General features: G+C 44.0%; 1 protein-coding gene across 2 annotated transcripts in view; it reads left to right on the top strand.

Moving 5' to 3' along the window:
• Positions 1-19400: 19400 nt before the first annotated feature.
• The window catches only part of GABBR2 (gamma-aminobutyric acid type B receptor subunit 2), a 608047-nt gene continuing 600455 nt past the window's right edge, over positions 19401-26992 (top strand). The window contains exon 1 of one of the 2 annotated variants that reach the window (XM_053243867.1): positions 19401-20466. In XM_053243867.1, the coding sequence (XP_053099842.1) occupies positions 20164-20466 (303 nt within the window). In that variant the 5' untranslated portion in view covers positions 19401-20163. The remainder of the gene's footprint in view (positions 20467-26992) is intronic. The other variant, XM_053243869.1, reaches the window with a different exon arrangement.

Below are 26992 nucleotides of genomic sequence, written 5' to 3'. Positions count from 1 at the left end.
AGAAAGCCAAAAGAATACCAGAAGGAAGTCAATATGTGCTTTGTTGACTAGAGAAAAGTCTTTGATTGTGTTGACTATGTCAAGTTGTGGAATATCCTTAGGAAAATGGGCATCCCAGAACATCTAATTGTTTTCATGAGAAACCTATACACAGGACAGGAAGCCACAGTCCAGACAGAACGTGGTGAAATAGACTGGTTCCAGATCATCAAAGGAGTAAGACAAAGCTGTATACTTCCTCCTTCTTTATTCAACTTAAATGCTGAACATATACTGAGAGAAGCTGGATTGGAAGAAGATGAGCATGGTTTTAAAGTTGGAGGAAGAAACACCAATAACCTGCACTATGCTGACTACACCACTCTGATAGCTGAGAATGTGGATGATCTGCAAGCTCTAGTAATGAAAGTCAAGGAGCACAGTGAAAAAATTGGACTATGACTAAATGTAAAGAAGACTAAACTAATGACAACGGGTACAGCAACCAGCTTCAGAATTGATAATGAAGATATTGAAGTGGTGGACAGCTACTGCCTTTTAAGATAGACCATTAACAGTAAAGGATCCAGCAGTCAAGAAATATGCCACAGACTAGCACTTGGTAGGGTTGCATAGAAGGCCTTGGAAAGGATATTTAGATGCTGTGACGTGTCTACACCTACAAAGATTAGAATTGTTCAGATAATGATTTTCCCCGTTCCACTCTATGCATGAGAAAGCTGGACATTGAAGAAGCAAGATAGAAAAGGTCTTGATGCTTTTGATCTTTGGTGCTGGAGAAGACTTTTGAGGATATTATGGACAGCCAGGAAAACAAACAAATGGATCATAGAACAAATCAATCCAGAATTTTCACTAGAGGCACAAATGACCAGACTCATATGGTCATACTTCGGACACATTATGTGAAGATCCAGCTCCCTTGAGAAGTCCATAATGCTGAGAACAGTTGAAGGAAAGAGAAGAAGAGCAAGACCAGCAGCAAAGTGGATGGACTCGAATATGACAGCAATGAATGCACCACTGAGCAGAGGTGCTCTAACCCACAGACCTTAGGGACCTGGTCCTGTCCTCAAAGGTCGGGGGGGGACTCCAAATGACTGGGGCCGGGGGCCTCCGGCAGCCACCCCACGCGGTGCCCCAAATCTTCATGTTTTTAAAAAAATATTATTACTGAGGGGTGGCTGCGGGTGGAGTAGAACAGTCATTCTCCCTGTGATGTCACAGGCTTGTGACGATCTCTCAACTGTGCAGGCACGCCTTACAGTTGGAAATAGACACTGGCCCGAACAGACAGGCCCAGCGTCGCTCCAGCCCCCGCCCCCGCCGGAGGATGGAAGGAGAAGGACTGATCTGCTCCCCCCCCAGCCACCCGTTGGCCACAGTTATAATGACAATAACTATTATTAATTTATTATTATTATTATTATTATTATTATTATTATTATTATTATTAAAGCACAGAGGTTTGGTGGGGCGGGTGCAGCCATTTGGTGACGACCCCCCAAAGGCGGTTTCAGGGGGGCTTGTGTGGAGGGGGCCCCTCGTGGCCAGGCAGTCCAGGTACCCAAATTGCCTAGGTGTGCCCTTGCCACTGAGAGACCTTAAAGATCAAGCTGAAGATAGATCATCCTGGAGAGAATCTATGTGGTTGCTTACATTCGACACCAACTTGACAGCACTTAATTAATCAATCAATCAACCAACCAATATTTAGCACAAGCTATAGCACGATTAGATTTACATTTATTAAATGGTGCAGTCCATGATTATTTTAAGGAAAATTTACATACTGGATTGGGTCCAAAATGTCAACTATTAATTATGTTATGGTCTCAAGGAATTTATTAAACCTTTTTGAAGCCATTTAAAATTTAAAAATGCAACTGTGAGTAATGATACACTGTATATAGTAGCACACTGGATCGGTATAAAAACTTAACCCAGGCACTCAAACCTATGCTGATATCCATTGGCTCAAAGAAGGTCCATATTAAAGTGTGCCATCATAAAAAGTGGTTTGATCAGGATTGCTTGCAAGCAAAAACGGAATTAATTGGGTGCTATCAAGCTTATAGTGATGGCTCAGTCACTGATCCCTCTCAGGATTTACTAAATCAGAAAAGGCAGTTTCAGTAATTGTTAAAAGCTAAAAAGAAGAGAGCTATAGAATAATAATGCCAGCAACTGATTGCTGCTGTGTAGTTGGGTAGCTTTTCCTCCTACCTTGCTTCCACACAACCAAAAATTGGGAGCACACACAACTCCCAAACCTGGGTAGAACACAATTTTTGATTGTGTGAACAACCTCATGGAATTTATTCGTATCACAACTTACATCCAGTTGAAATCATTGGTACACGTTAGTCAAGACTATCTTAAGACTAACTAATTTCGGTGGAATTTAAGCATGACTAACTTTCTCTGGATCAGGGCCATGATGTTATATCTCTGATGGCCCATTCAGGTATATGTAATTACATGAAGCTACAGTTATCAGCTGATAAACACACATGTGTCAATTAGCCCCATTTCTTGGGAAAATATGCATGACTCCAGGAGCAATTTGAAATATCATCCAAATATATTTACACAATTAATTCAGATATTATAAACAATGGGGTTGTTTTTTTTGTTTAAATAACAAAGCAGTTTATTTACAAGCCTAAACAATCTAAAATCACTGTTACCCTAACCTGAAATAAATTTATTTGGCAATAAGTTCCTGTCAATAAATAGGAGTTAATAGTCCTTTTAATATTACAGGAACTTTGCACTTCTAATAGTCTTTAATCACATACAGTATTTTATAGCCTTACAGTTTTATTGAGTGAATGATGAAGTGACACAAATTTTATTTCTGTGTGAATTGTATATGTAAGAGACAGAAATGCAGTGATTCAAAATTCATGTCCTCTTTTTCTTTGTCTGATTTAAAATAAATGTGATGAGGTTTCAGCCAATTCCCTTGAGCAGAGTTCTCTGTAATTTGATAAAACACCCTAGCAGAATATAGTCAGAGAGCTAACATTCTGTAGAGTTATCTGAAATGAAATCTTTGCACATTTGATTTGGCATTAATAACTCGCTGCAGAATAATGCTTGGGGGGCAGAGCAGTGTGTGTCTGCCAGTGTGTTTATTTGATGCAATGAAAAATAATAGACAGACTCATCAGGACTATACTGTATCCATGTCCATGACTGTTGGTTTTCTAATTTAATGGTGATTATTTTTGGAAAAATGTTTGTGACAAATAATTAAAAACAAAATTTTAAAAAGTTAAAGTTGTACGAAATATTATTTCTAGGAATGTTTCTTTAAACCCTCCATTAGGGTTGAACTATGAAGTATGGTTGTAAAACATCTGGGAAGAAATTTACTGTGAGAGTCCTTCTGGTTCTTTTTTTCTGATGTTGTTTAAATCATATATTTTATTTCTTTTTAGGGACACAACTTCTTTTTACAATACTAAAACAGTGAAGCAAAAATAACGACAACTCCATTCAAAAGCCTCCCTCCCCTTCCTTCTCCACTATACATTTTGCTATATCTTCAAAAATGGCATTGCTTAATCCAGATATTAATAAAGCTATTAATAATCCAGATATTAATAAAGCTCGTGATAAAGTGTAACTCATATATGTTCTTCCTCCTATCTGTCTAATGCATTTGTTGGATCACATATTTATTAGGAAGCCGATTCATAAAGTGTGTTTTGAGAGCCAGTGTGCTGAAATCATTAGAGTGTGGGTGTAGGGCTGGGGAAATCCAGGCTCAAATTCCTCCTTAACCATGAAGTTCACTGACTGACCCCACCTGTCAGCTTAGCCTACCTCAAAGGGCTGTTGTGATGATAAAATGGAGATGAAATGTATGCTACTCTGAGTTCAGAGAAAGGATGGGCTAAATTATCACAATCTTCCCTCAGGGAACAAATCCATCAATTGCTATTGAAAGATATATTATTCTTGAAAAGCAGTGACTGACATCTTGCTACATTTACTCGAGGAAGTCCCACTGAAATTATAAGGACAAGTTAACATGCCTAACTTGTCCAATTTGTTTAAAATCATTCTCGGAAGCAAACAATAAAAAGAGCACAACTTCCAGAGGAGTAGTTGTGTCTGTCAAGTGTAGCAAACAAAACAAAACAACCTGTGCCTCTTTTAAAACTAACATTTATTGTGGCATAAGCTTTCATAGACTAAAGTTCACCATGAAATATTATCCCTCTATTCATATTTCCCCCCCATACTCAGATATGTGTGTGTGTGTGTGTGTGTGTGTGTGTGCGCGCAGGCACATGCTACATGAGGATAATGCTTCATACATCTCATTAAATGTCAGTTTCTTCTCCCCCTGAGAGGGTGGAGGGATTCACAAGCAGTAGGAATAGTATAGGGCTCAGTCCTGAGGCCAGGCCAAGTATTGGAGCTGGAGCCATAAGGCGGCAGCTCAGGGTTCTTTGAACAAAAAACCAGAGCATTTGCCACCTCCTCCCAAGTAGACCAGATAAACTGAAGTTGGGCACATGTTGTCAGACCTGAGCTCTGGTCTAGTCCTTTTATTGTTGCTTCTCCCTAGGTCCCAGGGTGAAGAGGGAGAATCTGGAGATGGGATAAGGGACCTATCAAAGGGAACTGGATTCCCTATATTGGAACCCCCTTAAGTGGGGTGACATCAGGAGGTGACCTCTGGCTGTCCCCCAAGATCTCCCTCTGTAAGGGGGCTGCCACAGAATCCTGCTTCTTTTTGTAGGAAAAGAGAAGCAGGACCTGGCCTGACCGAGGACTGGTGAATCCTGACATTAAGTGGGCTGTAGTCCACAAAACCATATGCTACCATATCTGTTAGTCATTGCTACCATACATCTGTCACAAGACTCTTCTTTGTTATATGTGTACACACACACATCTCTATCATTCAACAAAGACCTTTTGAACAACTCAAGTTACCCTTTGCTTTTTGGGGAGTGTATAATTATTAGAATTTAAAAAAAAAAAAATCAGATCTGGGCAGCTACCATCACTAGCTCCACAAAACTCCAGGGAACAGGTACAACTATTGATCCTGCCAAAGACAACTCCATAATTTGAATTAAGATCCACACTTCAGTAGCTTTTTCTTTTAGTAGAAAAGTTGATATAACTCAATTGTGTCTGTAGGATGCAAGCAGTCTTCTGGCTTTTTGAACTCACTGCTACTCTATTTGAAATGTCTGGAAGCCAGAAGGGATTACTATGACCATCTGGCCCAAGCTCCAGCATAGCATAGGACACAAACAATTTTTACTATACAAATCAAATAACATGTGGATGACCAAACCCTCAAGTTTTAAAAAGTCCTGAAGTCTTATTTTCAAATGATTAAAATCTGGCTGCAACAGCCTTTAAAAGCTTATTCTGTTGGTTAATTAACAGCACTTTTAGTAACAGTTGCATTTTATTTCCAGTCTGGATGTATCCTGCTTCCATTACTGACACAGAATAGTGTCTATATCTTTGCCATTTTTCAAAAATTGCCAATTTTTTTTAAATGTAGAATGATAAAGATCTTAACCAACTCAATAACCAATTTCAATTGGGATTCATAACCCTATCATTCTATTACTCTATTAAATCAATATTTAGGTTATGTCTGCAAAGGAGTTTCCTCGAGTTTGGCTTTTTTGTCTTGGCATACAACTAAAATATTTTGGAAGCATTACTAGGAAAAAGGGCCCATGTTGTTTGTGACATTTTGTACAATGATTTTCTACTTTGCCATTATAATTTTAGGATAATAATTTGAGGTCAGCATGAGTGCTTTGAATAAATATGGTGGATGTACTTGAACAGTAACTGAATCACTTTTTGGAATAATTTTTCACTTTATGAGGCAACTCTAGAACAACAGATTTGGGGAGCAAAAGAGAGGCAAAGAACATTAGGGGAGCAAGGATTTTGCTATACATTAAATATGTATAGAGATAAGGTAATGTTGTTAGTTTATTTACCTTATAAATGAAACTTGCTTGACATTTTCAAATTTATTCAGAAAATGGACAGTGCTTAGAAACTACCGTATTTTTTTAATTAGGCCAAAACTTCCAGACAGCTTTCCAGCCTTGTTTTCTCTTCCTTTCTAAAAACCATGTTGCAGAAGAGAGGTCAGACCCATGTAGGGAAGGATATCAGTACCAAGCCAACTGAAAGCTGAGGGGAGATGACTCTGCGCGCACACACTGCACCCCATGGTCTCACCAGTCCAGTTCCTGGCTAGGAAGGAAGCTAAGGGCTTGGCCTGGCTCCTGGGAGGCTGGAGAAGTCTCCAGCCTACCTGACTGAATTGACTTCTGCTTGTTCTGAGGTTGAGGAGTGAGTAAATGAGGCTTCTTTAAACAATTTCTGAGGGGCTTTCAACATTGGGCACATATGCATCACTACAACTGCCTGCTGATTCATTGCCACCTGTAGCTTATAGGGATGTGCACAAACCTGTTTGGCGGTCTATACACAGACAGCCAAACAGGTTCGGAACCCCTGCGTTCAAACATGGGGCTGGGGGTCTCTTTAAGGCACGAGGAGGGTGTTCTTACTTCCCCCACCGTACTCCCCCCTCCGGCTCGCCATTAAAAATAGCTGGCGTTGGGTGGCTGTATTCCCTCTTGGTGGTCAGTGTAATACCGGATGCACGTGTGCGCCACACACGTGCAGGCATGGCGTGCATGCCACTTCTGCTATTAAACTGACTGGGGTGGCAAGAGGGAATACAGCCGCCCCACATCAGTAATTTTTAACGCAGCGCCAGAGGGGGGAGCACAGCGAGGGAGGTAAGAACACCCTCCCCGCACCTTAAAGAGACCCCCTTCTGCCTCCTGGGTGTGCATGGAACCCCTAATGGCTTAATCTTTTGTTAATTGTAGACTTCATTTAATATGTCTGAACTGGAGTAGGGGTGTGCGTGGACCGAGAGTTTGTGGTTTGGTCTGAATTTGGACTGAACTGCTGGTCCGCAAACCTGTTCAGCCTAGTTCAGCCCAACTGTGAAGCAGTTTGGTCCGGTTTAGCCCAACCGTGAACTGGTTCAGCATTTCAAGGGCTGGTGACGGTGGTGCCAGGGGGGCTGTGAGAGGCACCTTTAAAAGTAAATAAGCAGGTCCTTACTGGCACTACCAACTCTCCAGGCAGCTTCCTGTTGTGGTGGTGCTCCCCTCCCCACCAGCAGCCCAGTCACTCCTGGCGACCCTCCCCCCAGCAGGGTCAAGCATGGTGTTGCTAACCACGCAAATGTGTGGAAGCAGGTGAGTGCCACTGCTGGGAGAGTGCCACTGCAACAGGAAACTGCCTGGAGCACCAGTAGCACTGGTAAGGACCAGCTCATTTACTTTTAAAGGTGCCTCTCGCCATCCTCACCAACTTTCAAACTGCCGAACCGGTTCACAATTGGACCGAACTAGTTTGCGGGCCAGTGGTTTGGTCCGAATTCAGACCAAACCACGAACCCTCGGTCCATGCATTCCCCTATGTTGGAATTATTTTGCAAATAACAATGTTTTTCTCCTCTGATGCAGGGAAGCTGGAGAGTGGTTAGTTTTGAACAGGCCAAATGGTGTGCTTTGCCTGGAATGCAGTATCACTGCAAAATACAGGTCTAGTCATAAGAGTCTGCAGCCACATAGAAAACATTCTGCTTCTTTGCTTTGGAACGCTCTGCCCGGAGAGTAAGAACAGAAGCAGATAACTGTGGGAAGTTTTCAAAGTCTCCTGCATTGCTCCAGAGGGGACTGTCTGCAACAGGATGGCATATTTTATTTCCCACTTTGAGGTCTGGCTGAGCCCCCAAACTCCAGCACAGTCACTCAGCCTGTGTACATAAAGTCAAGTAGCACACAGAACCAGGGGTACACAAACACCCAGGTAGGAGTAAAACCTACTGTCTCAACACGGAACCAAGCTCCACTCCACCTATTTTTTGGGCTGTGTCCCACCATGAGCAATGGGGAAAGAGCAGATACATATTGTTGATCCTTTGATTCCAGGTGTGATGAAGCTGAGATATTATGTGTGCTGTGCAGTGTTCCCTCTAACAGAGGTTCCCAGATGTTGACTACAACTCCCATAATCCCCAAGCAAAAGCCATTGCAGCTGGGGATTCTGGGAGTTGTAGTCAACAAAGTCTGGGAATCCCTGTTAGAGGGAAGGCTGGTGGTATGATCATTCTGCCTTTGTTCCATCTGCCTAAACAGAGAGTACAGAACTATGCAGTGCCTCTGATTGTTTTTCAGATACTATCACCTTTCAAGATCAAATGAGCTTGCAAGGGGAAACAAGACTGAAGCTTCCAAAAAGAGTCCGGGTGTTCTCTCCCATCCCAAATTAGGGGTGTGCTGAACTGATCCACGATTGAACCGGTTTGTAGCAAACCAGTTTGGTTTGACCATGGACCAGACCAGCTCAGGGGTCTGGTCCATGACTAAACCAAACCAAACCAAACCAAACCAAACCAAACCAAACCAAACCAAACCAAACCAAACCAAACCTGGTTCATCCATGGACCAGTTTGCTGGTTTGAGTGCCTGTAAAAGGGAATCTGGTGAGGATTCCCCTTTGCTTCCAAATATAATAAAAGTCAGTGGGAGAGCAGTGAAAAAGAGGTGCCTTTAAAAATGAAAGAGAAGGTGCTTACCAGCAGGCCTGTGCGACACTCCCACACTTTCAGTGGCGGCAGCACACAAATGGCCTCTGCGCAGTTCGAGCTGGTTTGGTTGAACAGACTGGACCAGCCAGCCAGTTCAACCAGTTGAATTTGGACCAGCTGAATGTGGTCCAAATTCAGACCAAACTACACAAACCAGTTCCATGCACACCCCTACCCCAAATGCCTTAACATGGAAATACCTGTATGTTAGAAACCACTCCACCACAGAGATTCCATTCATTTCTGGGGTGGGTTTTCTCCCAATTGACTTATAATGGGGTGGCCAGAAACCATTCCACCATAGGGATTCCATTCATTTCTGGGATAGTTTTTGGCCCTGTGTCATAGTTTTATTAATAGCATGAATATCATAACTGGTGTAGGCCCATACCTGTGGATATATCATGAACCAGAGTCCAGATAAGAGTTTGACAAGAAGAGCATAGCTGAGAGTGCAGTGGTTTGCTTGTTTACATGGCTTTGCACGGCTAGGGGTGGAAATCTACCACCAAAATCTGGATGAGGGTTAAAGATCCCAGGAGGGGCAGGGACGACAGCCTTCCTGCATAACAAATAGCATAGAATAAAATTTCTAGTCTAGAACCTGTGAGAGTCAGGTAATGATTGTGCTAAGGACATTAGCCTCCCAAAAGTATTAAAACTAAATAAACTAATAAAGCAAAAATCTTGTAAAACCCAACACTGGAAAAAACTATTGGGAACAACAAAAGATGTACAACTTTAGCTGAGACAAGGTCAGTATATTAGAATGTACAGCAATATTAAGGGTTGTGTTCTAGTGTTTTGCACATATCAAGCTAATCTTGTAGCTAAACTGAGTGTAATCGTTATGACAAACTGATGAATTATGTTTAGCAATTAATATATGGGCTCTGTGATCGGTCGACTGTGTCATATGTACAGATATATTTTGCTAATAAACAGCTACAATTTAAAAAGGGGGTATTTTGAATTTTGAGGGTTCCTCCCCCATTTTCCCAGAAGGGGATCCAGTGACTTAAAATAACAAGTTTGTCATAAACCTGTTAGCTCGGCTAACCCAACAGGATTTACAATCCCTTCAGCTCTCCCCCGTGAGTTAAACAGAAAGTAGCAGCGAAGCTGCACGAAGGAAAACGAAAGACTCACAAAGAAAAATAGTAGTAAATGAATAAAGTCCCCTGAACTAAACTAGCTACCCCCCTCTACGATAACTGAGTAATAACTGAAAGGAAAACAACCAAGCAAGGAATGAACAGAACAAGGGACAACGGAGCAAGGAATAGAACAGAACAAGGGCAAACTGGAACTCGAAAGGTTGAGGAATTCTAAATAGGAACACAGTCTGCGGTAAGTGAAAGTTGCTGACAGCAATCTGTGCAACTAACAGACTGCTTAATATAGGGCTCAAGATAATCGGCAGCCAATCAGGCTTTCCTGAGTTAGCACTTCTACTTCCTTTCCTGTGATATCCTGCGCCTGCGTGTCTCCCACTGAGCCTTCCTCTTGAGACATCTTCTCAAGACAGGCAAAATCCCCGCCTCCTCCTGATCAGCCTCCTCAGCCCTCATCAGAGGCGTAACTATAGGGGGGGCAGGGGGGGCACGTGCCCCGGGCACCATCTTTTCTGGTCACATGGGGGGCGCCGCCATGACCCATTTTTTTAAAAAAATTTTTGTTAATACAAATGTTTCCTGCTCAGTGCAGCAGCGCTGCAGCAGTCAAGGAAGCACGTCGGTGCCCCCTTCCCCATGAGCGGTCCCTTCCACGCTGCGTGCGCGCCCCCCCCCATTGCTTTGCTGGCACCTGGTGGCCAGTCAGTGGCCTGGCTTGGCGGCGGCGACGGGCGCTTGTGAGGAAAAACCTAAGTATAATGTAGTATGTTGGGGGGGCAGTGGGGGGGCGCCATTTCAGTGCTTGCCCCGGGTGCCATTTTCCCTAGTTACGCCTCTGGCCCTCATGTCCAGCAGCTGTTCCGATTCCACAGGTCCAGAGTCTGTTCTCCCTGCCAAATCCTGTTGCTGTGCCTCTGAGCCTGCACTCCCAACTGAGTCCTCCCGTTCCTCCTCTGACTCTTCTGAGTCAGAGGTCTGGGCCATGACAAAGTTGCTCTTTTTGGAGCAAAGTGATGATGGTTTGAGACCTCCACAAACTTCTAGTAGTAGTTATAAGATCAGCTGTTTCTTCCCTCTGCTTATTAGAAATATTTTCTCATATCTCTTCTATTCCTCTTAATTGTTATCAATGACAACATTTAGTTAATTGTATTCAGGTACTATTCAGTCTGTATTGGAACATATTTAATGACTCATGATATCTATGGTCACTATATACAATAAAATAAGTTACTTGCCATTTTTTATACTGCTGCTCATGTGAAGCTCTGGGATTGAGCTGATCCCAGTGCTGCCCCGCTGGGTAGCCCAAGGTTCTCCCCAGGGCTTTTATGCAGGCAGAAGGGTGCATGCATGCCCTTCTCCCTGGGTCCCCAGTTGTGTGTGTTCTCAGGCTGCCTGCAGACAGAGCATACATGGAGATGGGCAGCTAGAATGCCTGGGGAATTCTGGTAGACTCCCCCAATGCACCGTGCTCAGGGCAGGGGCATAGCAAGCTCAGCTCATGAAGTAAAGAAATCTTAAATGAGGCTGAATAGTGCTAACAAAAAGCATAGTGTCATATCTATCTATCTATCTATCTATCTATCTATCTATCTATCTATCTATCTATCTATAGAGAGAGAGAAAACACACACCTATGTGCCACAATAGAACATCAACCTAAATTGTTTTTTAAAAGGTTTTGTAAATTGTGGACGATGCAAGTCATTTAATGGTACTAGAGAAAGACATGCTGTTCTGGCAGCTCCAGGTCTTAACACTCACATCAATTTCGGAGGATAAATACAACTGAAGGAAGCCCGGGTGGGTGCACGGCTGTGGGAGTCAGTCATGTGACTTGCCTCGGTGGGGGGCCAAGGCAGTGGGCTCCCAGACAACTATCTCCCCTTGCCCTATTATAGTTATGCCCCTGCTCAGGGGCATAGTGAGGTTCCCGGAAGCTGGGGGACAAAGTTGTGCCAGGGGGCTGCAATCGCGAGCGCAATGTGCATGTGCACCCCAAGATTCAAGGGGCACATCCGATGCAAGGGGGCAGGGCAACCTAACCCATCCAATACTTCTCCCCTCCCTGTTTCCTTGAACACAGACACCGTAAAGAGCGGGAGGGAGGCCTCTGCCACCATGGCCAACAGCAGCGCCGGCTTGATGGCGTGGACCTGGGCTGAGAGTGAGGCTGCCAGGGGCACGGTGGTGATTCAAGACTGGGCAGCCCCTTCTCTGGTGGCTCCTGCATAGTGGCCAGGGGTGGAGCAGCGGCGAGAGGGAGGAGAAGGTGGAGGAATCACAGGGTGAGGAGGAAGCACCATGTGCCCCAGCTACAGGGTGCCAGTGCTTGGTGCAGTAAGGGTGGCATTGGTGGCAGGGTGCACATACCCCCAAACCTTGTGGGCCCCTTGTGGGCCTCCTGACCCTTTCGGCTGGGGGACATTTGCCCCCCCTTGTCCAATGGTGCCATGACTACACCCATGACTACACCCATGACTACACCCATGTCTGTGCTCCTGGTGTGGTGCATTGAGGGATGCTGGAAGACTTCCTCCTCTGGCTTCTGGCTCTGCCACTCACTGCAGTGCAGCTCGAGTGCCGTGTGAGTGTCAGAGCCTTCAAATAAAATTAGATCGTGTGTGGGGAAGCAGGTAGGAGCCTGCCTCCACACCAACCTTCCCCCCGCCCCCCAGCCTCTGTAAATGACCTGCATATAATCAGAGCAAAAGGAGGCCTTCCTAGGAAGTCTGATTAATGTAATTCTGCTCTATTTGTTAGAAGGGCAAAACCAGACACAGTTTAAGTAATATGTTTTAATTTACTATCTGTATATTTTAGCTCTATGGAAAGAAATTGCTGCTCTTTGTTTTTGAATGACATGAATGATTCATCTAGTGGCCTTATGCTGAGTCTAGTGTAAGAGGCTAGGAACATAGGAAGCTGCCATATACTGAGTAAGACCATAGGTCCATCTAGCTCGGTGTTGTCTACACAGACTGGTAGTGGCTTCTCCAAGGTTGCAGGTAGGAATCTCTCTCAGCCCTATCTTGGAGATGCCAGGGAAGGAACTTGGAACCTTCTGCTCTTTCCAGAGCAGCTCCATCCCCTAAGGGGAATATCTTACAGTGTTCACACATGTAGTCTCCCATTCATATGCAACCAGGGTGGACCCTGCTTAGCTATGGGGACAAGTCATGCTTGCTACCACAAGACCAGCTTTCCTCTCATAGGAGGAGGAGAAGGAAGCACAAGGTGAGGAGAAAGCACCGCGTGTCCCAAATACAGGGCACCAGCGCCTGGCGCAGTAAGCCCAGCGCCCGGTGTGGTAAGCTATGCCCTCCATAGCTTCAGCCCTATAGAAGAAAGCATGCAATTGTGAGAATTTAATAATTGTGAACAGCCACTAGGTTTCTCTACATGCCTGTGTCAAGTATATTTGCTTCATATTCTATTTAAACTCAGCCATTGGCACTTTATCACATCCCGCAGCTTTGTATCTGTGACAAAAAAGCAGGGGGTGGGGCTCATTCAGTTTTTTATTGTGAATATTTGTATCTCTGAATGGCAACACTAAGCCATTTTTAATGGAATCATAGCATCTTCCAAAGTTGTGAAGGTGTTAAATGCCTGGACTAATTAATATATAATGATTATTTTAAATAACACTTCCTTTAATCAAGACAAAAGCCAGATTTAAGGTAACTGGAACAGAAAGAGTTCACCATAATTTCAATCAATCTATCTTTATTATGGTCTTTGACCAGCACAGACCAAAATTTCTGCCATTTAATATAATCTGACTGTGGTAATTGGTAGGGATGTGCCGAAACGCAATTTGGCTGTCCGAATTGCACCTTCCTTTAAAATCTAGTGCTTACATAGCTCCTTTAAAGCAGAGGAGAGCAGGCACAGACCTGCTCCTCCTCTGCTCGCCACCATTGCCGCCATCCTGCTGCCCCCTCCCAGCTATGCCTGCATACCAATGGGGCATCTCCCAGCTGCCTCTGTGTGGCGCCGGCACACACATGGCCTCTGCACATGCACGGCGGCCATTTGTGTGGCCAGCATGGTTGACAAGTCACAAACTGCTGCTGCTGCTGCATTCCCTGGATTTAAAATGGGAGAGGGAGATTTATCAAAAGAGGAAGTGTGGAGGAGAGATGAGTGTCTCTCTTCCACCCTTCCTTCCCTGCTCTGTTTCTCTCTTCCTTTTTAATTCTAGGGAGTCTGGGAGGAGAGAGAGGAGTGACTACAGCAGCAGGCAGCAGAGGCAGGCAGTGGTGGGCAATTATGATGGTACCCGTAGCCCCTGGAAATCCACTGCCTGAGGGGCCACCTAATTTAACCTAATGAATGGACATACCCTGGTAATGACTAATTTGTCTCTATGACTCTGGAGTACAATTACTGCATTAACCTCTATTGGGTTTGTTCATTGAAGCTAAGAGAGAATTAAGACTCCAGGCCACTGACATGCACCAGAAAGGGGCAGTTGATAAGGACTGGAATTTACACCTTGTTTTATATTTTATTTTGTCATATACTGTATATGATGAGTATTTTTTGTTATTTGCTTAATACAGCTTAATATACAGGTGAAACTCGGAAAATTAGAATATCGTGCAAAAGTCCATTAATTTCAGTAATGCAAATTAAAAGGTGAAACTGATATATGAGACAGACGCATTACATGCAAAGCGAGATAAGTCAAGCCTTAATTTGTTATAATTGTGATGATCATGGCGTACAGCTCATGAAAACCCCAAATCCACAATCTCAGAAAATTAGAATATTACATGGAACCAAGAAGACAAGGATTGAAGAATAGAACAATATCGGACCTCCGAAAGGAATTGCTGAAGGAATTGCTTCAGAATTGCTGAAGGCCGCTAATGAAGCATCCTGGTCTTCCATAATACCTCATCAGTGCCACAGGCTGATAGCATCCATGCCACGCCGCATTGAGGCAGTAATTGCTGCAAAAGGGGCCCAAACCAAGTACTGAAAACATATGCATGCTTATACTTTTCAGAGGTCCGATATTGTTCTATTCTTCAATCCTTGTCTTCTTGGTTCCATGTAATATTCTAATTTTCTGAGATTGTGGATTTGGGGTTTTCATAAGCTGTACGCCATGATCATCACAATTATGACAAATTAAGGCTTGACTTATCTCGCTTTGCATGTAATGCGTCTATCTCATATATCAGTTTCACCTTTTAATTTGCATTACTGAAATTAATGGACTTTTGCACGATATTCTAATTTTCCGAGTTTCACCTGTATATCTAAACTCTTAAGATGTGTGTAATAGCTGTTTGATATATGTCTAACACAACGTCTCAATAAAATATTCTTGTTACTGCCCTAAATGCTTTATTCTCTTCTGATAATTACCCATCAAGGATTGCCTTTTTATGTGTTAATTCTTGGCATCTGGCTTCAAGAAGGCGGATGTACATCATCTGATATTGAAGATGAAATTAGCTATCACTTCGCCCGTAGTAAATATGTTACAAGTATGGACCTGGAACACAATGTTATACTACATCCCTGGTGTAGGGATTGTGTGGAAGCAAAGTAGGAGGAAAAGCTACCCAGGTTTTCCTCCAACCTTGCTTCCACATGATCACTTCTACCCAGGTTTTCCTCCAACCTTGCTTCCACACAACTGAAATTTGGGGGCACACAGAGCTCCCAAAACTGTGTATAACACCATTTTTGATTGTGTGAATGACCTTGTTATGTAATGTTCTGCCTTTAACAAATACTTTAAAAAGAGGCACTACCTCCTGAGTGGCAAGGGAGCCACAGAGTTTGAGCATCTTCTTTTGTGGAGACTATTACAGTCATCCCTCATCAACCTCAAGGGTTCCGTTCCAGCTCGCAGTAGACAAGCCATTGAAATCAATGGCAAACAGGGGGTTAGGCAATCACAGCCAGGAAAGGACTGCAAAATATAGCAAAAATTAGTTTAAAAATCAGTGAAATACGGGGGGGGGATAACCAAAATAACCTCCAAACTCCCGGAAACCACCCCTGACTCCCGGAAATTGGGGGGGACCCCACAGTTGCCAAAACAATCTCACCAAATTGCAGATACTTGGGTTGTGGTTGGCAAGACCTGCCACAATTTCCCAGTCACGGATATTCAAAACCACGATTGGGAAACCCATGGTTGGCAAGGGATGATTGTAGATTGCTTTGCCCCTCCGAAACAGAAGGGGGTGACTGTCTTGAGGGAATATTCTTCAAGTGGAAAAATTCCCCCACTCTTTTTCCTTAAACCTTCTCCCTCCTCCTAACCACTGAGCTCCACCCATCTGTTAACTGTCAGAGCTTACAAACATTCTATCCCATTGACTAAAATGGGGGCAGTTGGGGGGTGTCCCCCCCTTTTAGTTTTTTGATTTCGATTTTTGTTAAACTAACATACCTGCAGTCACCCTGAGTCTTCTGGTACCTCCCACTTGCCCACAGGCACGCCAGTTCTCTGTCTACAGGGACTGTAATGTTTTCAGCTCTTTTGGAAATAGTATATAGATAGATGATGGGCAGAAAGGTACCATGGTTTAAATAACAGCAACCCTCTCGCCTGTATATCTTAAAAATATCTCCTATCGAAGCCACTCTCTGGCTTTGGTCTTCAGCTTTGTTATCTGTGTGGCTCGTCTTCAGCTATGCCTGCTAGAATTGGATACTGCAAGCCTGAAATAAGTTTTGATATTTCAGGCTGAGAGACAAATTGCTCCTAGAAATGAAGGTAGGTCTGTAGCGGCTGTGTAGGATGTGAGAAGCTGTACCTATCTGAATTTCATAGGGGAAGTAAACAGCTGACAACAAAAAATGTATGTTTTCTTCTGAAATCCTGTATGCTCAGCATTTAATAATAGGGTTTTAGAGTTGGAAGGGGCCTTGGAGATCTTTTCAGCCCCCTGCTCGTTCATTGACATCCATTGCCACCGTGCCATTTCCTCCCATCAGGTCTGGATTTTGTGTTGTTCTTGGTAACACCATGAGTGTACCTAATGCTATAAATTAAAAAGACAAACATAAACCATCTTTCTTTCCATAAATGGTGTACAAAACAGTATTCCATACATCAAACTAAAAAAACAACAACACAAGATAACTGAGCAGCAGACAGTAGTGATAGGGTTGGCTTGGAATACCAGTTACCATACAAAAGCCTGTAGCAGGGTGATAGCACTTTACCCTACCTAAGGTGTATTTTCTAATGGCCACAAAATGCATTCCTGATGCAAAGGACACCTACATATTTTTCTGGCATCATGGTACCACACTCTCCCATCTCAGCAGAGCCCTGCTTTTCTGGCCCACAGTGTCACCAGCTTACGCCTTCCATGTTTCTTTTTCCCACTACATTTCTTGGTTTGCTAAATTCATAAGAAGTTTGGCTTATTTCCTGCCAAATGCCCACAATCAACATGCTGATTTCTCTCCTGCTAAATTCCCATAACCAACAATGCGTGGGAAAATTGTCTCTCCCCCCCCCATATATTTTCACTTCCTGCCCTTTTTAATTATGCATCAATATGCTGCCCTCTGTAAAGAAAATATTTTGATTAAATTTTCTTTGTATTTGTCCAATTTATATTTGTTAAAATTTAATTTTCATTACTGGTTTTAACCAATTTCTTGGTTCAAATGTGCGCAAATTTCAAATACTGCCAAGTACTGAAAAAAATCCATCCATTATATCTGTCTGGAAATGCAGCAAAACCCATGAGTCAACATACATTCACACAGCACTGGCACTGCTATAAATAATGAATGAGCCCATTAGTAAGAATGGTAAGAATGAGCCCAGTAGTGAAGCCTTCTTCCTGGGGATGATGCAATCTATTAAGGAACAACTTGCACTGTACAGCACATAATATGGCCAAGGAACTTTTCTAGGAACTTTCTTTACTCCTTCACATTTCTGGCTAAAGAGGCATACCTTATTTCTTATTGATACAGATATGGAAGCCTCTGGTCTGCTACAATTGATCTTACAGCTCCACTTTAGTTCTTTGAAACATTATCATTTATAAATAGACAGTTAGGTTAAGATTTGCTTTATTCTGTAGCTTCTTTTTTTTTAAAGTTTGGAACTTAAAACACAGAAGGAAGTCAGAGAGCCAAAAGCACCTCAAGAGCATTTCCACCAACAAATTAAATTTTGCTACTGAATATGCCATAATTTTTTTTGGTAGAACTAGATTGACTTGCATTAGTTATATTTCTGTCTTCGCTAATTTGGGTTCCGTATTAGAGCCAAGTCTGATGTCAAGGCAATTGTCCTACAGCTGATACAGCTTAGAATGTTGGCTTTCCCTTTTTCACTTCTTCCAGGCTGGATTAATGTTTTGGTCCTGTTATCTCCTGCTGTCTGGATATAATGCAGTGAACTTGGGGAGTGAGAGTTAGTTGCAGGGGAAATGCTTTAAATAAACAAAATGTGGAGTGGCCAAGCTACTTGCAAAATTATAAGATCTTAAACAGAAAGGGTGCATTAAGTTTCAGTTTGAAAAATGCCAAATAGCAGAACTGCAAGATATCTAGGATTTAGACAATATACTATACACGTATGTGCAGATGGGTAAATGATTGTGGATTTTAGCTATAGTGTGCGTGTAAGAATGCATGCGTGCACACACACTTTTAAAGCTTCAAACAGCATTTTATACATATATCTCTTTTTTGACTAACTGCATCCTTCTCTGATTCTGGTAACCTGGATCACAGAAAGATGCAATTAGTCAAAAAGAGATATATGTATAGATATATACAGAGGGAGAGAAAGAGGGAGGGAGAGAGTTGATTTAGCATATTAGCAATTATGTTTATGGGTAAGGTGTTTTGGCTTCTTTCTTCAGCCTTGAGACAGCACAAGGTTCTTCTAGGTTCAATCCCTGATATCTTCCCTTCAAAAGGATCTCAGCTTAGAGCAGTGAGAGCTTCAAGTGCTGGTCAGAGTAGACTAGTCCTGCACAACATGCGACCCACGAAGCCCATAAGGTGCTCACCAAGGGGCTTGATTTGCTCCTGCAAAAACAAAACAACTATCAAGCATCTGCCAGACACTAATACGTCGCTGGAGGGTTGAGTTTGGCTCGGTAAATCACACTTTGTGAAGGTCTGGCCCAGACAGTACTGGGCTACACAAAAGAAGAACAAATGCTCTGACCCGGCACAAGGCAGCCTCACACGCTTACTCGAAAGTAAAACTCGACTGTAGTCCATGGAAGTTAATGAGACACTTGTCTTGCTCCTGAGGGAGCCGAAGAACAGAGAGTGGACCCTTACCACGTAAAACAATGCACAAGCCAGGTGCCTAGCCTAGGTCTTTCCCAAACACCCCTCAGGGTGCACTCGGAAGCCCCTTCCTTTACAAACCCCCCCTCCCCGCCCCCACAAAACACCACTATCCTTGAGTGTGTATGTGCATCTTGTGTGAGAGAGAAAGCCCCTCGGCATAGCGCCTCGACACGACCCCCCCTTCCTTCCTTCCCGCCTTCCCCAGCGGCTTTCTTCTGCGCCCCCCACCCCCGCCTTCCAATGGGCTATTGGACGTGCCCAAACCCTGCATCTCCTGAGTCTCGTGTTTGTGTGTGTCGTCTCCTCAGTGGCAACGGGTAGAAGGACAATTCCAAGCAGCAGCGGCAGCAGCACGAGCAGCCGCCGCCGCAAACAAGCTCTCTCTCGGGAAGCAAGCAAGCAAGGAAAGCGAGGAGCGAAGCCAAGTAGCAGGAACCGCAAGAGGGTGGCTGAAATTGGGGCGGGCAACACGAGGGGACTCGCGCCTGCTGCATTCAAGAGACGCCGCCGCCGCCTCTGCTTTCTCTCCTTCTGGCCGGTTGTGCGCGCCGTGTGGCGTGGCGCGGTGACTGTTTGCAGCGCCGGCGAAGGCAGCGGCTGCAAGAAGCACGGCGGCGGGAGGGCTCCGGGGGAATGCGGCACTAACGTCCCCAGCCTTGTGGAAGAGCTAAGGACCCCCCGCCCGCCGCCGCCCCCTCTTCACCTCAGGCTTCCTTGCTTTTACGCGTTGTCTCCGGAGCCTACACCAGGAAGATTTGGAGCGCCCTCGCCCAGCCTGCCTTTGGCTGAGTGAGGGGCTGAGGAGGCGCCCTCGTTGGTTTTGGACTGGGGGTGGGTGGAAGCGGGGCGGCGGGGGGCAGCAGTTGTGTTGCTGCTGCTGCTGCTGCTGGTGGTGGTTGCATTTGGCCGCCCCGAGGAAGGAGCAGGCGCCATTGCCAGGAGGATTAGAGCCGAGGGGGCCGCAGCCTGCGCGCCCCCTCCTCGCTGCCGGTGCCTTTTGCTGGCGGAGGGCAGCGGGCGCCCTCGTGCCATTGCTCCCCTGACTCCCCCCGCAGCATGCCTGCCTTGCCCCGGCGGCCGAGCGCGGCCACCACCTCTGCCTTGCTGCTGCTGCTGTCGCCGCTGCTGGTCTCCTTGGCTTGGGCGCGGAGCAACTCTCGGGCGCCAGCGGGGTTGCTCCCCAACGTCTCCGCCGCCACCCCCATCGCCATCATGGGCTTGATGCCGCTCAGCGATTCGGTGGAGAAGGGCAAAATCGGCCGGGGTGTCCTGCCCGCCATGCAGCTGGCCATGGAGCAAATCCTCAACGAGTCCTTGCTCAGCCCTTATTCCCTGGACCTGCGCTACTACGACACCGAGGTGAGTGAGGCAGGAGGCGGCTCACTGCGTGGCCAGCGCCGGGCACTTTTGGGTGCTGGGTTGGGAGGGCAACGCAGTTGTCATGCATTATGAGGGATGAGAGCAAAGGGAGGCCCAGGTGGGACCTGCGAGAACCTTTGATGGCGACCTGCAGCCAGCAATTTGGCCTGGAATGACACGATGAGAGGTTTCAAAGGGAGGCCATTCATCTAAATGGAGTTAGTCCAGTTCGTGTTTGTGTTTCTCTCCAACGCTTCTTTTGTTGTTTTGTTTTGAATGCCGGCCTGAAAATAGCAGCGGTTGGCTTTGGGAGGAAACAATACAAGTCGGAAAAGGAAAGGGACGTGCATTTTGAAGGGATTTCAGCCGTTTAAAGCGGAGTGGCTCTGGTTCGCGTTTATTTACCTGCACAGGGCTTTTGTATGCCAATCTGCAGCAGCAGTCGTTGGCCTTGGATGGAAACGGTACGAGACGTTTAGGATGGACTCCAGGCATTTAAAACGGAGTCACTCCGAAATTTGTTGGCGCCCTCCCCAGGTTGACACTCTCAGTAGCCTTGTTTCCACTGTGGCACAAGAGAGGCTGCAGTTTAGCATTTGCAGCTGGTTCAGCGGGCAGCTTCCTGGCCCAGCAGCCTGGCTAAACCTGCAGCTCTGGCTGTGCAGATAGAGCGCCGCCCGTTATTTAAGCAACAGATGCACGTCAGGGATTTGTGGTTGGCGAGCTCAGAGCAGGTGCTTGGCCACCCGCATAGCTGAGCTGGGCTGCAGCGTTTGCGTACTTGGAGCGCCACTTGATGCTCCCTGTGAACTCCTGAAGGGCGAGCAGGAGCTAGTCGGATTTCTGTCGCTTAGCTGGGGAGAGGAAGGAAGGGGATCAGGTGGGGTGGCTTGCCTTTCCTCCCATAGGTGCTGAAGGGTAGACGGCGAGGGCAGGATGCCTGCGCTCCCGTCTTTCAAGAGCAGCAGCAGATGTTTCGATCAGTGGACACGTTGCTCCTTTTGGAACGTTATCTCCTTGTCCTCTCCTTTCCCAGTTCCCGTTAGCTAGTTGGCAGGTGTACATTTATACACACCGGCACACAATACATAGAGGCTATTGGGAAGAGTGGAGAAAAGTCGATGAGCATTTGCCTGGCACCTTAAACACCTGCTGTACAATCCAATCGGCCTGTGCCCAGAAAGAGTTAATTTTGCAGTTTTTCCCTCGTTGTCGTATGTCTGCCATCCATGCATAATTCTTCCTGTAAATGTTGGGCACGCACCACATCTGTACACTTGGAGTGGGTGGGAGAAGTCCAAGGGCACTGGACCATTGCAGGACTCCTTGTCGTTAATTATTTGGTAGTTCAGTTGTATTGCAAGATTCATAACCTTAAGTACTATTATTGGGTGGCTTGTCTTTGGACACATTGAAGGCTGATTGTTTTATGCTTTGGTTTTTGGTCACAATTTGATCAAACGTGTTTGCGGCAAATAAATGCTGATTCAATATTGGACCTTTCCTGAAGATGGCAGCATTTTCTTATGTAATATTAGTGCTTGAGGATCATTGCCAAGATAATCCTGGCTAAAGGATTGCCCGCTGAACTCCAAGGTGCTAACTGTCCTCATCCAAAATTTGTCTTAAATGACACCCTATGTCAACTTCTTCCATCCTGAATTGCATATTTGCTGGAAATACCTGCAAATCAGCAACAACCAAATATGCTTAGGGACAATAGTTCACCATACCTGGTTGGTTTTAAAATTACAGATTTTATTTAAAACCAATTCTTTCTTGATGGAGCTTTATTCCATTTTCACCACTGATTACTAGGCAGTGTTGCTGGCAGTCCAGATGATGTTTTGCCCCTTGCAGAGGTTTCTACCATGATTTGTTTTCCAGTCTGTAAAAAACAAGAACACGGTTACATTGCATTGAGCTTAGTAAATTTCCCAGTTTTGCTTAGAAAGTAAAGCAAGGAATAGTAGAACTTAAGAGAACTCTCCAGTGTGGAATTTCTATTACTGTATTGAGCATGAACAAGTGTGAAGCTGTGACCAAGCTAAGATTGCAATTACTTGAGTGTCAGAAAAATGAAAAATGATAAACTATGAGATGCTTAAACAAAACAGAAAATCTGAAGAATTCCTTTTTCTTGGATACAAATACAATATTTGCCAGTAACTACTCATTCATGGTACAGATTTGAATGGATGATTTGGACATGATATTGTAATAATAAAAATAATTAAAGCCAACGTGCATGAGATTTCATTCTTTTAACTTGTCAGATACAGAATTGCCTAATTTTGTACTAGAAAAGGTTTTGAGAACATTTTTTGGGAAACATTTGAGATAATCTGAAATTCAGATTATGAAATTATGCTATTTATATTTAAGGCTATATTCATAAAATGCAGAGAATATGAGAAACATGTAGAAAGTATAAAAAATTAGGAGTTCTGAAAAAATGAGGGATTATTTCTGACATGTATGTTCGTCACTTGAGAACTGCAACATCAAGCCCTGTTTAGGTGTTGCGTAACCCTGTTGCTGTACATGGTTACAATGCCAACAGAAATGTGCTGGGAAGCCCTGCCCCTGTTTTGACATTCTCTCTAATCACATTCTGTCCCATTCTCCATGGATACGGTACTGTCTTCATAGACAAATGTTGGCTTTACTTGGGGAGAGATCCTCCCTGTGATTGAGGATGCTGGGCCCGCAGTATTCCTGGTCATGGGAGGAACTCTTCTCAGGTACAGCATTTGTCTCTGAAAACAAATGTTGTACCTCTGGAAAGCAGGGATGTGTGGTTAAGGAGCACATTGATGCAGGGGGCATGTCTTGCTGGTCCACTTTCATTGTGGTGTTGTAATGTACAGGTTGATATAACTCCCAGAGATGGAATGTGGTGTGGATGGGCCATCATAAACAACACCACAAACAGAACCACCATATCTCATGAATATCACCTTAGACATGATCCTTTTTCATTCCTTCTTCTAACTGCTAGTCATCAGTTCAGTTAAACAAGTGCAGAGAAATAAAGTGATATACAAGCATGTATGAACCCAGGCCTCAGATGATGGTGATTCACAATTAGAGCTGGTTCTCATGATTAGGTGTAAGGTGGAGGAGCTCCCAACAACAATTCCAAAGCTGTGCATGCTCACTAAAATTGATGTGTGGGTGGTAGAAATGTTGAGTGGAAGACCAGGAAGTGATTGTGAGCAAGAAGCTTGGTTGGGCAGTGCTGGCAGCCCACTCTGGTAATCTGGGATTTGATCTAGGGTAGAGGAGGTCTGCTGCTCATGGGGCCCAGCTGGGATTGCTTCTTGCAACTGATGACTTCCCAGTCTTTCTGCTTGACATTTCCACTACCCTTAATTTTGGGGGTACACATGGCTTTAGAATTGTATCTGGGAGCTCCTCCACTTACACCTGATTGTGAGAATCAGCCCAAAGTGTAGGAATTGAATTGGTTTGTGATCTTTTAGACGTTTAAGGCAGCAATCCTAAAAACATTTACTAGGGAGTTAGCCCATTGGACCTCCTTTAGAGTAAAAATGCAGATGCAGATTGCACTGCATGTGTACAAATGTTCCATTGTATTTGCATATTTAGGAAGATATTTTTCTTTCTAGCCATGATCCAGTTCTAGTTGTGTGAATGTGTGTACCATTGAAAACAAGTTGTGGATGGAGTTGTGGATGAACAAGTTGTGGATTTTACATGATCCCCACTGCACGTTAAGGTCATCTGGGGAGGTCTATCTCCAGTTGTCACCGGTTCGTTTGGTGGCGACTCAGAGGCAGGCCTTCTCTGTAGCTGTTCCTGGGCTGTGGAATGCACTCCCAGCAGAAATTCGTAATCTTAATTCTTTACTGACTTTCAAGAGAGCCCTTAAAACTCATCTGTTTGGCCTGGCCTTTCAGGGTTTTTAATTAGTTTTAATTGTTTTAATGTTAACCTGGTTTTCAGGGTTTTGTTTTTTAAGATGTTTTAAAATTGGTGTTTATATTTGTATTTCTGTTTTAATTGTTTTTAATGATTTCTGTTTTTTAATTGTAAACTGCCCTGAGCCAGCTCGGAAGGGTGGTATAAAAATAAAATAAAATAAATAAATAAATAAATAAATTGCATTAAAATGCCTAGCTGCAATATTCACTCACATTTCCCAGTCCAAAGAAGTAGATCTATGTGTGGAAAGATTCTTTTGTGTGTGTATCGCCTTCTCTGGATTGGGGCATGTGGGTTGAATAACAGGCTGAATTTGTGCTTTCACTGTCTAGAACTCTGGAGAAGTAAGAAATAATATAAACCGAGGCAGACTTTGATCTTTTGAGTAGTCTCATGCTTGTTAACATATATTTCATTCATTTACTGATGTTAAACTGATATGATTAATGGGAAAAATGTACAAGCTGTGCTACACAGATGATGAGAAAAAGAAGCAAATGTGTCTGCATTAAAAAGGCTTTGAGTAAAGAGATGTGGAAATCTGCTCCTTTTAAACCACTTCACACATGACAAATTTCCTATACTTTCATGTAGGAAACATGTATCTTGTGTGCTCACTGTTGTGTGACAAGCACATGCATGTCAGTTTTGGGGTGTGTGTGTATGTTGTGGGAGGCTATGTTTAGAGGCATTTTTGTTAATTACACAGTCTTCTATACCACTGGTTTTCAGGTGGTGAAATGCAAACTCATATGTTGAATACTGTACCATTTTCATTTTTGAGAGAAGGATGGAGTGTGGGTGAGTGTGAGTGTAGGCCTGCTGCATGTCCTTGTGCTTCTAGCCACATATGATTTATTTCTCGGACCTCTATTGCTGATTAACTGACTGGTTATGAGCCCTGAGTGTTTATGGTTAAGAACACCTAAATCAGCCAGTGTGCTAGGTATTTATGATATAAATCAATTTATATTCTTTTTTAAAAGGTGTGTGTGTCTTTTACCTGTGTTGGTAGTATTGCTATAGTCATTATAGAAGAGCCTAATCACAACAATTGCTCTTAAAATACACAGTGTCTTTTGCAATTTAATCTTGAATACATCCAAACGTGGGATTTTATACTTTTGCTGAGAACCTTGCTTACCACCCCTCCCACGGCCACTGAATTTCTATGCTCTCACACCCAACATGTGAAATATAGATGGTTATATGATTAAAAAATAAATAAATGTCAGTCCTATGTTGCAAACTGTGATTAAAGGTGAGACTCATGTCTGAAAGAGTTGATGCTTACTGTTCTATGCAGAAGTGATATCAGTACAGGAAATACATACTATCTGAAACAGCTGTGAAAGGAGAGGAGAGCTACAACTGAGCTGGCCATGGTGCTGGCTTTCCCAGGCTCATACATGCATAGTGGAGTCCTAAGCAGTAATTCCTGCAGTTTAAAATCGCATGCTGGCATGGTATTGCTAATCATAATGTTGTTGTATTGTTTTTTCATTTACTTTGGAAGTTGTTAGATGTATAATAGTTACCATTATAACAGAAGATCAATTGAGGTTTCTGTGAAAAGCTTGATTTTAAAGCTTGGAATGACTTCACAGTATAAATTGTTGTTTATATCTTAGGTGTCACATCTAGAGTGTGAAAGGAAGAAGGGGGTGGCAAAAAGGTAAACAGGCAAATTGAGAGAGATTTTCTCTTAAGATGTCTGAACTAGGACTCTTTTTGCCATCTCCTGTAAATAAGAGTCTAGATTGAGAGAACTATAACAAGATCCTTGGGTGGCCTCTCTTGCAGCCTAACAAATGTTGGCTTACATTTGAAAGTACTGGTCTAATGATGGTCTTGAAAGCACTGGTCTAATGATTAGAATGTGAGGTTGTACATTAAAAGTGCTATAGATGGTTAAAGAGTTATCAGGCCCAAGAATATGCTGCTGTTGGGACATTACAAGATAGTTGTGTTATGATACTGTGTTAGGGAGAAGAGGTTAGACCTTGAGCTTGGGTCTTGGATAGTAATCACACCTATATTTCCATGCAACATTCAATTACTCCTGCAGTAACTTCAACCAGTGGCAAAGTACTGTACCATATTACAGTACTCTTCTCTGTGCCAGTTTGGTTGGTTGAAGCAAATGGGGCAGGCAGTGGCTAATGCTGTCAGTGACAGAGAAATGGCAGCTACATCAGCTTCCTTCGAGGAAAGTGTAAATAGGCAGGTGAATTGGGGAGAAGTAACAGTGAAGTGATCTGATAGTGATGACAAAATTACTTATGCAGTTGCTAAGTTCTAACTCATTCAGGGGTGGATCCAGCAGGAAATTACAGGGGGTATAACAGGAATCCCCCCCATAAAAGATCCCCCCCCCAATATAAAAAAATATTGGGGCTTGGATTTTCTCTCTCTTGCAAATGCACTATGCCAGGGGGTGTCAAGCTCAAATCTGGTGGTGGGCCAGATTAGATTCTGATGCATCTCTGGGGAGCCACACAGCCTTGCGGCCACCTCACACCACCCTCTGTCTTCCTCCTCCTCTCTGCTTTTTCTCTCATTCCTCTCCCCCGCCACT

Source organism: Hemicordylus capensis, chromosome 4 (genome assembly GCF_027244095.1).
Source record: "Hemicordylus capensis ecotype Gifberg chromosome 4, rHemCap1.1.pri, whole genome shotgun sequence".
In the NCBI taxonomy this organism is placed as follows: domain Eukaryota; kingdom Metazoa; phylum Chordata; class Lepidosauria; order Squamata; family Cordylidae; genus Hemicordylus; species Hemicordylus capensis.
The sequence above is the reverse complement of the archived record's forward strand: the minus strand, read 5'-3'. Positions and strand labels throughout refer to the sequence as shown.